The sequence below is a fragment of the Periplaneta americana genome, chromosome 14, assembly GCF_040183065.1.
Source record: "Periplaneta americana isolate PAMFEO1 chromosome 14, P.americana_PAMFEO1_priV1, whole genome shotgun sequence".
Taxonomy (NCBI): domain Eukaryota; kingdom Metazoa; phylum Arthropoda; class Insecta; order Blattodea; family Blattidae; genus Periplaneta; species Periplaneta americana.
This window is the reverse complement of record NC_091130.1, coordinates 118,468,784-118,483,184: the sequence shown is the minus strand read 5'-3', so window position 1 is coordinate 118,483,184 and position 14,401 is coordinate 118,468,784. Positions and strand designations below refer to the sequence as shown.

Genomic DNA, 14,401 nt, shown 5'->3' with positions numbered 1-14,401 from the left:
ATTTAAAAGATTATTCCCCATGATTTCTCATATGACTTCTGAAGTTTTCAACTTTCTCTATCTGCTTAAGATTACGTTTGGAATAATGGGGAAACGGAGAAAAATTCTCTCTGGCACCGGGATTCACCATATTATAATGCAGAATTCCTCCACGGAAATACGTATATGGACTTCGGTACATCATAGTAATATGATAGCATACGAATAAGTAATCATTTGTGATTCAAGACGGCCTTGTTCCATCGGACCCCGGCCACCTAGTCACTCGTAATGATGCACCTCTGTACATAAAGTTAGACATTGTGTATATTCTGTTACACAGTACATGAGGGTAGGCCACCAAAGGCAAACAGAGAAGTAGAACTTAGACTGAGAAGGTTTCAATCCGGGATCGGAATTTGAATCCGATAAAGCGTTAGCACGTAGAACTCAAAACCTGGGTTCGAATCCCGGTGCCGCAGAAAATTTTTCTCCGTTCTACCCAATAGAAAGTGATCACTACCATAATGATGTGGTGTTTAGTGTCCATTCAATAATCTGTCAGATTTATGAAGAACGTAATGTTAAATCAATGCTGCTCTTATTGTTATAGGTCTACGATGACCTGCTGCAAGTGTGCCCCATTTGTTAATAAAATGCAATTCAAATTTATCAGAGATTCGGTCAATTCTCCACTGTTGTTTGTTTTTCTGAAATCTTATAGTGTGTTATGGATGTTGAAATCACCCAGTATAATAAATGATTTGGGTAATTGTCGTGATAAATCATTAGTATCTGGAGGTCGATGTCCACACTGTTTGGTAAGTATATTTTGCAAATAGTGATTGTGTATGAAGATACTACTATCTTTCCACATTCGTTCTGATTGATATTTATTTGCGAAATAACGTATATTGTTCTGACTGTGAGTGGAGAATTTTTGTAGCTTATTTTACGACGCTTGGTCAATTGCTTTGATTACGTAGCGTCTGAATATGAAGGTAATAATCCCAGCGAAATAAGTCCAGGGTTCAGCGCCGAAAGTTACCAGCATTTTTTTTTTACTCGGTTATTTCACGTATCAACTACGAGGTTATTTAGCGTCGATGGAATTGGTGATAGCGAGATGATATTTGGCGAGATGAGCCAAGGATTCGCCATAGATTACCTGACTTTGCCTTACGGTTGGGAAAACCTCGGAAAAAACCCAAACAGGTAATCGGCCTAAGCGGATCGGCAGGCAAGCGCCTTAACAGACCGAGCTACGCCGGTGGCCGTTACCCAGCATTTGCGCTTGATGAGTTGAGGGAAAATCCCGGAAAAACATCAAACAGATAACTTGTCCCAACCAGGATTTGAACCCGGGCCCAAGCGACAATTCCACCGCTAACATGTAACACATTATTTCTGTTATTTTGTATGTTATGCTGTATTGTTCTGGAGTTGTGCTACATAGGTGCCACGGAAATTTGTTTTTAGGAAGCATACAATTTTATGTGGACATTTTTATAGTAAAATTTATAGCTATTCGTACTTTTACCGGGAACTGTTTCAGTGTCGAATTAAAGAAGGAAATTTTTTATTTCTGTGAATTATAATGCGCTAGGGAGTGTAATTTTTATGTCTGTTAGCTTGTTCTTGTAATTACTGAGGGTGTCTACGAGCTTCTTTTCAATTCTACTACTTCCTCGTTTTATGATACGATCTTTCAAAAGTGGGTAAACAAACAATGTGAATTATACCGGTCGACCCACACGTCATGTTTGTGAGCTGCAAGGATACTAAATCTCTTCCTTTTCTTTTTTTCATGACATCTCTTACCAGTGACGCATATCTACGTTGGAGGTGTAATTTCTCATTCGATTACATTTCTTCTGTTTGCTTCAAGTTTTCACAAACGACTGGTCTGTCTCTTGTGATATTCATCTGAGAATTGTCGCAGTAAGGATCTGCTGCCGATCAATCATCATCACAGAGCGTATTATTAGTCTTATTTGCTTTTGGGAGGAGTTTTCCAATAAATAGATATTGATTTGTGCGTGATTCGCTTTTGTCTGTAACTTGTATAGAACAGTAGAGCTTTGAAAAGGAGTTTCCTAATGCTAATGGAGATATGGATGGCGTAGTTCTCTCTGGCAGTTTGTGTAGGCCTATAATATTGGAATTTCGATTTGAGTTCTGGGTAACTCTATACAATTTTAGGGAAATGTATCGGTATTTCTGTTGGGGAGTTAACAGCAGCGGGAGTATCTGTGGTAGTTTTATGTTTTTCCACAACATGGTCTTCTTGTTTGGCATGTAGGGTTTCCAGATGTTTTTTATTTGGTTATTTAACGACGCTGTATCAACTACTAGGTTATTTAGCGTCGATGAATTGGTGATAGCGAGATGGTATTTGGTGAGATGAGGCCGAGGATTCGCCATAGATTACCTGGTATTCACCTTACGGTTGGGGAAAAACTCGGAAAAAACTCAACCAGGCAATCAGCACAAGTGGGGATCGAATCCGCGCCCGACTGCAACTTCAGACCGGCAGACAAGCGCCTTAACCGACTGAGCCACGCCTGTGGCTTTTGCAGATGTTACCTACGCGGTGAAAGGGTACTAAAGAGGGTCCTTTCGAGAGATGGATCAGATAAGGCCAGCTAAATATAAAAATTTAGATCAGTGTGGTCATTTGTGAATTCTTTTACATATAGGATGGTTCACGAGGATTGTGCCCTACTCTAAGATCTGATTCCTGGCATCATTGTGAAGAAAGCAGTTCCTATATATATATATATATATATATATATATATATATATATATATATATATATATATATACATACAGGGACATCACTTTATTTTTACCAACATTTTTAACATTAACCTGGCTATACTCGGAAACACTGTTACCTCCCTTCCATTACAGGAGTTTGGAGTTCCTAGTGCAATATGTAAACAAATTATTTTACTAGCTATAGGAGGAGAGAAAAGTAATGTAGCCATTTATGTTACAGGGAAATAGAGTATTACAATTTTCAGTTTGATCATTACTTTTACAGTATTTTATCAAAAAACAGTAGACTAGTAACATTTTTTTTTACAAACTCAACTCTTCAGGCGGTTACATTCATTATGTAATGTCTACATTATTCAGCATATTACTAACCTAATTTATTCTTGAGAATTTTGTGAGCACTTCCGTAAGAAACCCCAATTTCTACAGTTAACTTCTTCACCGACTTATTAGGACCTCGCTGCATCCATTCTCTAGCATCTCCTACAGCATCTTCTGTCACCTTTGTTGGCCACATTACACTTTTCTTCCTTTCTGTATACTCTGTTGCTCTAAATTTATCTACCAGATTAATGATATTTCTACGAAAATATTCCGTAATGATATAATCAGGAAATTGTGAAAAAACTCTTGTTCATATTCGGTTATATTGTAATTCCAGTTTCCATCATCGTTCTTCATACCTACAAATAGTAAAACAAAACTCTTGTTTAAATAATGCTGTTAAGTACCGTACCATATTATAGGGTACCGTACTTTGGGCAACTCTAATCTTCACTTGTGCTCAGTCCACACAGATACATTCAGTTATGCTACACACGATACCTGTGTGAAAATAAACTTCAATAATATAAGCTCTTTCTTCTATAGAAAATGCAACATATTTCTGAAACACACTGTACTCTCTACTGTTTACTTCATTGTTAGCAACAACTGCCGTAAGTTTGTCTGACTGAAGTTAGCAAGGACATTAGTGAAAGAGGTGGGAGTCAAGTACATTTAGAAACGCAGGTACAATAAAAATTGAAGTAAAAATAAAATGATGTCCCTGTATATATATATATATATATATATATGTGTGTGTGTGTGTGTGTGTGTGTGTGTGTGTGTGTGTGTGTGTGTGTGTGTGTGTGTGTGTGTCCGAATTTGAATAGTTTTGGATAAAATCGCGGTTTTTCCTTTCGTAACACGCAACCTTGTGAACTTCTTTCTCTCTCTCTCTCTCTCTCTCTCTCTCTCTCTCTCTCTCTATCTCTATCTCTCCTGGACGTTTGGAACCGTGTGTGTTTGTAAGCTAATAGCAGCGACACAAAGTCTCAGGGTCAAAGTCTCAGGGTTAGGGTTAGAGGTAACACAATACCGGTACAATGTATCTACCTAGGATCCGAACAACGTAAGTTAGAAATTACGGCGCCCGCAGTTCATATTCGAGCGACTTCATGTATTGCTGCAGAAACTGGGGTCTTCGAAAACCGCTTTTAATACAGATTTTTTCATGTAATAACCTGAATGTTCTTTAATGAATTTATAATACACTCAGTATCATTCTTGTAAATAATTTAAATCCTTAAACCTTCATAAATTCAACATTTATGTTTAACATTCAGAAGGGTGTAACTCACTTAATTTTAAAAATATAATTATAAACTTTTTTCATCATAATGATGTCAAAATCAGATCCTAGAGTATGGCATATTCTTCGTGAATAACCCTGCATATTCATGCAAATTAATGAAAACGAACAGATAGTAATATTGCAACACGTGTTCACGTAACGGTAGCTGGTGAATCACAAGATAACATTATCATAATTATCTACATAAACACAAGAAAAAATTCAGTAACCTAACGCGACTCGAGGGACATTGGTGACTGTGCATTTTCTCCTTCCCGTTCTTGTTCTGCTTCCGACTTACTACTAACGCAGTCGACCTGGTTGGCGAGTTGGTATAGCGCTGGCCTTCTATTCCCAAGGTTGCGGGTTCGATCCCGGGCCAGGTCGATGGCATTTACTGTAAGTGTGCTTAAATGCGACAGGCTGATGTCAGTAGATTTACTGGCATGTAAAAGAACTCCTGCGGGACAAAATTCGGCACATCCGGCGACGCTGATATAACCTCTGCAGTTGCGAGCGTCGTTAAATAAAACATAATAACAACTACTAACGCCACTGAATTCACGATTGCCACGTTTTCCTGTCACATACTTTGTTACTGATCTTCAATGATATTACAGCCAAACCTTCAATGTTACACAGCAAAGCAATAAAGGACAATTCTGTTGGTATTTATTATTATAAATTTCTCCCAGCATTGTCTCTCCAATGTTTTCCACTTTCCTGGAATAAGTATTCAAAATGCAACTAAAATGCTACAAAAGATCACAATGATATTAGACTTTTATTTTTAACTCATAGGCCTGATTCATTTCTCAAATGGACTCTATTTTGACGCCTTTTACTCTGTACAGTATATTCAGTAATTTGTATCTTCATGAGATCTTAGGATGCAGTCTGCTAGTTTACTGAAATTATCAGAGGAAAAATAAACTAAATTTGTCTTCTGTATATGGTCAAACCCTGGTTCTGATATGCCTGTTCGAAAGAGTTAATGTTGATACAGGTTTAACACCTATCTGATGAAACTGGTCTGCAACGACCTCGTTCGATATAATAGGATACACACTAAAGAGAATAGCACTTTGTTTTTTGTGAGTAGTGGTCGCAGTTTATGGTGACATTTTGTATTTCGATTTATTTGTGATTTTTATTAGGTTTTCTACTGTTTTCTAATTGGTGAGCTTTTAAATATCGAGGAAAATCGTACTGGAAGTATTATAAATTTATTAAAGTACCTTCACATTATTACTCACTAGAAAAATGTCTATTAAATTTGCTTTTCAAAGACCCCCCCTTCCAAACCAATGCACATAGTCGCCCGAGTGTGCACTGTGCTCTTGAACGTAGACTGTATATTATAGGCATCCAACAAGGACAACTCAGTGCGCAGAAACCAGCGGGCGTGACTGTCTCGCGCAGATGACGTATGCTCTCGTTCCCAGCATGCTCTCACGCCTACTGCAAGGGGGGGGGGGTAAGAGGAGTATAGCATGCTTGCCGCGAGAAGTCCGAGCTGAGTTTTGCTTGTAGGATACCTATAGTAATAAATGAAACAAAATTGTCTACAAGGGATCCAATTCGTAGTTCATGTGAATTTTTAGGATACTCTGTCCATTGTTCCAAGCAGCGTGAGTTATTTACAGTAAAGTATAACAATTCTAAACGCTCGAGTGAAGTTCACAAGAAACTATGCTACGAAAGCAAGAAGTGTGATTATTTACAAAACTATTCAAAATCGGACACATGTATATATCAATTTTTCTTCATAATGATATTAAGGATCACTTCCTATAATATTGCACGATCTTCGGCATCAACCAGTATACCAGAATAACAAAATACAGCTTGCGATATGTGGTACTAAATAAGTTATTCTTGTTGATATTAAGATCTTTTTGGAGGGGGCAGAGGGAAGCTGCAGTCAATAAAATAACTGTCATCACTCAGTCATGGCTACTAACCAAAAAAGGAAAAAATACAAACCTTTTAAGCAGATATGAAATATACAAAAGAAGGCTTCGGAGGTTACATTAATAATAATCAATGTATGTGTCAATTCGTGCCAGACATTTTACCTCACATTGTTCAACCAATACTGGTTACATGGAAAATAATAAACCTCAAAATATAGAATGGAAGTAATTAACACAAATAAAATTTAAGTCTCATGATGATCATTTTCTGCCTCAAAGGACGAAAATATACGAACAGCAAATGTATGGCGCTATGAATTTTTAATGATGTAGTTTTGTATCAATCGATTACATTTTAATTTATTTTTACTATCTTCTAAAAGAAATAAATATGCATTTTCCCTATATTAGTAATTCTAGTTGTTATTATAAAATAAAAAATAAGCATTGAGAATGTAGGTACCAGTCATATGAATGATTATGCTAAAGTTGTTATATTATATTATATTATATTATATTATACAGTACGTTCTAGCCGTACCCGTGCGCTCCGCTGCACCCGTTAGAAATAAATATCAAGTAATTACGTAATTAAAATAGGACATTTGACCCAGGGAACATTCGTGTTTGATAGAAGGATAAATCGTTTAATATGTTACTTAATTTAAATTGTATTTAAATAATTAAAATTCCATCATTTTGGTCCAGAAACCACTTATTTGGTGCAATGACAATTCCTTTAACATGTTTCTTAATTTTTATTACATGCAACCATAGTTTAATGAACATTGACATCATTTATATTTAATGTGTATACTTTATTTTACTTGCTATATGTTTCCATTGAATTATGGTAATAACTTAATTTTAACCTTTGTTTTCTACGTATTCAGTAAATGGCGCTTGGCTCACTATGGTTCTGAACCCTTGAAATAATTTAAATAACCTAAATTATATTATATTATATTATATTATATTATATTATATTATATTATATTATATTATATTATATTATATTATATTATATTATATTATATAAAAATTGTGTTGATAACGGATGTACTCCGATAAGTAAGTTTTAAATTTGTTATGAGGGCTCTTGAATCTCAGGAGGAACAACTTTTACAACAGCGCAACATAATCTGCTTGGCTCATTACCTAATTTTTTTTGCATTGCATTTAATGCATATGTATTTTATGTATTTTAACACGATTCAATTGAGCATAGTTAAAATTTGGATTGTAAGATAATGGAATGCTAAGCTAACATACTATTACTGCTTACTAAATCAATACACTCTCGTTCGTTAATTCTCTGAGATTAAAATGAATGTGTACATTAACATTATTTTAAGAAATACAGGAAACGAATACACAGAATAGCCTATCAAGTTTCCTGTGTATAAGAAGCTATTTTAATCTTACCTGTCCTCAATTCACTCAGAAATTACTGTAATAACATTATAGCATTATGTCCATCTAGAGAAACTACACTTTCCAATGGTGAAATAATAATTAGATATACAAATCGGTCAATTTAGCTTCCGATATTACTTCATACAAACACAGAAACATTCTCTGTAGGTTATGTTTCATAGCTTTCGATTGTTGTTGTCCAAGGCCCCTTATAGAATAAGTCATTTGTTTTTTATTTCATTACACCGCCTTAGATGGCAGTTATTTTAATTTTAAAACTCATTTAACTCATTAAATATCAGTTCTATCAAAATTTTTTAAAGACTAAAACTTATCGGAAATGATTTTTAAAGAAACTTTTGTTATGTAACATTTTTCACAAATATCAATAATAACCAAGATATTTCGATTTATTTAATTCAGGCCCCCTTACAACCGTCTTTTTAAATAACGTATTTTGAATGCCATATAGCCTAAAATCTAAGTTACAACGAACTTAATTTATATTCCAATTTTCATCGAAATCCGTTCAGTTATTATCGCGTGAAAAGGTAACAAACATACAGACAGACAGACAGACATACAAACAAAAATTTCAAAGAAGCGATTTTCGGTTTCAGGGTGGTTAATTATATATGTTAGGACCAATTATTTTTGGAAAATCGAATATTACCAGAAAAATTTCGGCTACAGATTTATTATTAGTATAGATTTATAATTCAATTAATTTAATATTAGTATTGCAGTTTTTAAACGTAGTCTCGAAACTATAGATTCTATCTCAAAGCTTGGAGAAATTTTTCAAGTTTTGGAGCAAGCTTTAGCTTCATTTATTTTCATTGTTGATTTGTGACGAATATGACGAATTCCCTATACCCAAAGTAATAATAATTCAATGTGCTGGATTTTATCGTCAGGTCCGCAGGAAATACAGGCTACAGCGCAGACAGCAGAATGAATGGGTGGTTCATGAGGTGAGTATTGATCAAGCTATAGCTACGGGACTGCAAGTATTTTCATCGAACGAATTAGTGTTATGTGAATTTAGTTGTGATTATAAAAGTGTTGCACATTTCTTGAATTTAGCACGAACGAACCAAATAAGTCTTCATTCTATGTATAATAAAAAAATATAATCATCAAAAGAAGAAGAAAGAAAATAGAAGAGAATGGAGAATGCTGGGTTTGCAATGAAAGACCTACTCTTGGAAAAAAACTATGAATGAATGAATGAATAATCATAAAATCTAGCACATAACTAATCTAAAATTTTAACTTACGATTTTATTAAATACTGTTTATCATTTCTCTTAATGCGCTGGTAATTTTCGAATATTTGATGTTATAGTGCATTAAATTAGAATTGATTGCTTACGATAATATACGTACTAGTTGTAAATTACTCATCATTTTATAAATAAAGTGTTGTCTAAAAAGAACAGAATTTCATTTTCAATATATTATGTAATACTTTTTGCAATATTTATGGTTCCATCTACTTACTTACTTGCTTATGGCTTTTAAGGAACCCGGAGGTTCATTGCTGCTCTCACATAAGCCCGCCATAAGTCCCTATCCTGAGTAAGATTAATCCAGTCTCTACCATCATATCCCACCTCCCTCAAATCCATTTTAATATTATTCTCCCATCTACGTCTCAGTCTCTCCGGCCTCCCAACTAACACTCTATATGCATTTCTGGATTCGCCCATACGTCCTACATGCCCTGCCCATCTCAAACGTCTGGATTTAATGTTCATATTTATGTCAGCTGAACAATACAATGCGTGCAGTTCTGCGTTGTGTAACTTTCTCCATTCTCCTGTAACTTCATTCCTCTTAGCCCCAAATATTTTCCTAAGAACCTTATTTTCAAATACCCTTAATCTCTGTTCCTCCCTCAAAGCGAGAGTCCAAGTTTCATATCCATACAGAACAACCGGTAGTATAACTGTTTTATAAATTCTAACTTTCAGATTTTTCGACAGCAGACTAGATGACAAAAGCTTCTCAACCGAATAATAACAGGCATTTCCCATATTTATTCTGCGTTTAATTTACTCCTGAGTGTCATTTATATTTGTTACTGTTGCTTCAAGATATTTGAATTTTTCCACTCTTCGAAGGATAAATCTCCAATTTTTATAATTCCATTTCGTACAATATTCTGGTCACGAGACATAATCATATACTTAGTCTTTTCGGAACTTACTTCCAAACCTATCGCTTTACTTGCTTCAAGTAGAATTTCCGCGTTTTCACGACGGAAATACCAGATCACTTATCTGTGGCACGCTAAGTATACCTCTTCATAGAACATCTTGTTATTCATCATCTTTTACAATATCCACCTCGCGTCAATGGAATTCCTTGTCACAAAGTATTAGGGGCTGCAAGACAATAAACACCTTTAAGAACAGCTTAAAAGATAACCTTATTAGCATTTCACTCCAATCATACTGATTTAAACTATCACTGACTACATTGTTACTTTTTTCTTTAGACATCATCCTGATTGTGCTGTATTTTAATTGTCTCGTAATAATCTCTTTCTATTATCTAATATTATTTGAAATATATTAACATTCTATGTATTTTAGTTTAATTCTGCTACACAGTTTATTTCAGTGTTTAATAGTTCATAGTATTTTGTTGTTTAATTTGTAAATAACTTTTGTATAAATGTAACTCTCATCTAAATCAAATTGTTGGATTCTTTGTAAGTTCATGCATATGTATATACACTTTTTGCTGGTTGAGTGGAAGAGAAGGCCTTACGGCCTTAACTCTGCCAGCTAAAATAAATTATTATTATTATTATTATTATTATTATTATTATTATTATTATTATTATTATTATTATTATTATAATCGTTTGTGGATTTTCTCCTAACATATTCACGTCATCAGAATAGACAAGAAACTGATGTAACCCGTTCAATTCCAAACCCTCTGTGTTATCCTGAACTTTCCTAATGGCATATTCTAGAGCAAAGTTAAAAAGTAAAGGTGATAGTGCATCTCCTTTGCTTTAGCCCGCAGTGAATTGGAAAAGCATCAGATAGAAGCTGGCCTATACGGACTCTGCTGTAAGTTTCACTAAGACACATTTTAATTAATCGAACTACTTTCTTGGGAATACCAAATTCAACAAGTATATTATATAAAACTTCTCTCTTAACCGAGTCATATGTCTTTTTGAAATCTATGAATAACTGGTGTACTGTACCCTTATACTCCCATTTTTTCTCCAATATCTGTCAATTGGTTCCAGCTAAATTGAAAAAAAAAAAAAAAATATATATATATATATATATAGGGTAAAGGCTCCTAATATGGGGTAGCTTTTGATTTTGTCACATACAGCAGACACAATTCAGAAATAATCATTAATTTTACACATAGAAGATAATATGGGATTGCAGGATTAGGTTTGTTTGATTTTTAGGTTGTTAAATGTAGACATTTTTGTTATTGATGAATTTTTTTGAAAATCCGAAAAATGGAACCCAATATGGGGTAGCTCCTATTATGGGGTACCATCTTTACTTACAGTTTAGGTTAATAAAATAGCAAGAAACACAATATTATTAGACACTGGTTAACATAGTTTGCAAAAGTATTTCAATTCTTCAATCACCAACAATTCTTACAGTAAAGTTCAGTTTCCACTACGAATTAAATGAACAAATAAAAACAGAAAAAAAATAGAGATATAAAATAATGTTAGACAGATCAGTTATTTGCACTTCAAGCACACGAATTTCTTTTTTGGATTACCTGCACAGTGTATATGAGCCCATTTGAGACATTTTTGGCACCGGATCCACTGCTCACCTGACTGATCATCTGAAAACAACCCTAAGCAATACACACACTCTGCGTCATTTTCGTCTTCACTTTCTCTTCCCCAGTCGTCATCCTCTGACAGAGAAGGGAAGTCTGAATCGTCTGAAGAAGATGAAGTTGGAGGGTCTTGACGTTTCCTTCCTCTTTTCCCCATTTGTTTAGAAGTTGATCCTTTCTGTGTATAGGAACCCCTCCTGGCAACCTCCTGGAGCCTTTTGGCTTGTGTAGCAGCTTTCTTATTCACAACTCCGGCGTTCTTCTTCATTTGACTAAGAGCCAGTTGTTCTTTATGTGGCGATGAAGTTATGATCTTTGCTGAACCAGCTCTAGAACTTCTTTCAGCAGCAGCGTTAGAAATGGATGGTAGAGGGCTTACGTCTGAAGCACGCACAAACCCCCTTGACGAATGCATTTGTGAACTAGAAGGGGATGGGCTTTGTTCAGAACAACCTGTTGAAGCTGTAACATCTGTCGTGTCAGGTCCATTTTGTTGTCTGAGTTCATGGACAGAAGACTGTTGATCACGACGCTCTGTATGTTCTTCATTTCCAGAGTGAATGGCAAAATCATGACTTCTGAACACATTTCGGTTTAAGGGATAGATCCCACTTTTCCGAAAACCATTAACTGCTGTTTCAACAGTTGCTGCGCGAAGATATGCATTGCCAAATAATTTCCCTACCTGGCGTGTTGTAACAGTGCGAGGGAAATTATTTTTTAACCAAGACTCAATTTCCTGGCAGTAGAAAGTCTTGAGAGGTTTCATAAATGCCAAGTCTAGAGGTTGCATTTTATGAGAGCTGTGGGGCGGAAGACATACAATTGAAACACCATTTTCCCTTCCCAGTTCAATTACTTCCATATTTCTGGTGTGGGAGTAATGTCCGTCCAGTATGAGGATGGCAGGATCTGATTTTGTTGCTTTCACCACTCCCAAAAAATGCCTGAACCACTGTGTGAAAATGTCTGCTTGTATCCATCCTGAAATATGACAGGCATGGATTGACCCTGGTGGAGTTCCATCCATGAGCTCTGTTTGCATGTTTTTGCGTGGAAATACAATTAACGGTGGGACGTAGTGCCCAGCAGCATTCATACAAGCGACGACAGTAATGAGTAATCCACGCTCTGCTGATGTTAACGACGCCACTGATCGTTTGCCTTTCAAGGCAATCACTTTAGTGTTTTTGTGTTGCACTATACTAATCCCTGTTTCATCGCAATTATATATTCTATTAGGGTTGAAGTTAATTTTCTGCAGTTCAGGTTCTAAGATATTGAAAAAAATATTCACGTTCTCTTCAGAAAAAGATTTCACGCGAGCCATTGAAATTCCCTGTGGCACTCTAACAGACAGAGTTAATGCATGGCGTTTCAGAAATGCTTGCAACCACTTTTTACCAGCAGATTCGGTTTTCTCATTGAATTTATTTGGAATATTATTTGCCAAAGCTAAGCGGTAAGCCAGTCGTTTTAAATCAGTTCTGGTTACCCCAAAGAATCGCTCTTCCATCAGTAGGCAATGGCTTACCAAATCTGATTCAAGATCCGGTGGAAAGACTGGCTTTCTTCCTAACTTCGTTGAAATCTCTTCTTCATTCTCAGATTCTCGCCTTTGTTTCACATACCTTTCTAATGTAGTTTGTGGTACACAGAAATACCTGGCAGCTTTCAAGTATCCCATTTCCTTCCTTACAACTGCTTCGACAGCCCTGTTCATGTGGTCTTTATCCCAAGCCTTTCTTTTCTTCGGTGGAGTCATCTGATGAGAAAAAATAATAGTTAAAATTGATGATGTTGATGATGATGATGATGGTTATAATGATGATGATAATATTAATAATAATAAAACCTTATCTTAGTTTTGAAAATATGTATTAAGAAGCACTTACACGTTTATAAAATTAAATTAATAAGTTTCTCCCAATATGGGGTACCCCATATTATGATTCTGTAAGTACCCCATATTAAGAGCCTTGCCATCTTGATTTTCCTTCGTAATCACATGATACACTGATGCATGAAATAGAATAACTGCAGAAAGAACATGTACTTACCATTAACACGAAATAAATAAAGCACTTAGAAGATTAATTCCTGAAGTTCCAACAACGATGCAGCCTGATTACCGTAGCACTGTAAAACTTTTTCACACAGCAGATGCAAACAAACACGTGTAACAGCTACAAATACAGCTCAACAACTGTTTCCGGTCATAAGATGTCGCTGGATTGCGTATACATCGAGTTCCAATATTCGCCAATAGATGTCGAGTGCATACTGAGAAAATACATAGGTACCCCATATTAGGAGCTACCGTCATATTAGGAGCCTTTACTCTATATATATATATATATCCTCTTTGTTAAGTTTACAGTCAATTAATTACACCCTATAAAAATTATAAAAAAATAAAAAATATTCCCAGCATTAATTGTATTGTATAACTCGTTGCACGAAGGATTGCCGATTTCGAGAAAGGCATTGGCGCTGCGTTATACGATACGATCACAGTCTAGTATATACAGTCACGAAGCTCAATACGTAGGGAATATGCATCCACAGATAGTTGCTAACCACTAGGATCGCTACTATCGCCTCATTAAAGACAATGCGAAATAATACCGGCACAGTCTATTGTTCCTAGTACCCCAACAACTCAAGCTTCGTGATTGTATATACTATACTATGATACGATCCAGTGTTCATGCTTTAATTCGCCTACTGGCCGCCGGCAATCATTCGTGCAACGAGGAATACCTCTCTCGGTTTAATAATGACAATAACAACAACGTGCAGAGGAATGTAAATATTGAATATGGAAAAGCTCCCATAAGCAATATT

General features: G+C 35.5%; 2 protein-coding genes across 2 annotated transcripts in view; both read right to left on the bottom strand.

The window, feature by feature from the left end:
* LOC138713707 (beta-alanine transporter-like) overlaps positions 1-14,401 on the bottom strand; it is a 1,405,169-nt gene that overhangs the window by 1,146,693 nt on the left and 244,075 nt on the right. The window lies entirely within an intron of this gene.
* Positions 11,055-13,854, bottom strand: LOC138712965 (uncharacterized). Its single transcript, XM_069844649.1, has 2 exons — positions 13,615-13,854; positions 11,055-13,319 (listed from the first exon to the last, which is right to left on the bottom strand). The coding sequence occupies exons 1-2, from the start codon at positions 13,615-13,617 to the stop codon at positions 11,448-11,450; spliced, it is 1,875 nt and encodes a 624-aa protein (XP_069700750.1). The 5' UTR covers positions 13,618-13,854; the 3' UTR covers positions 11,055-11,447.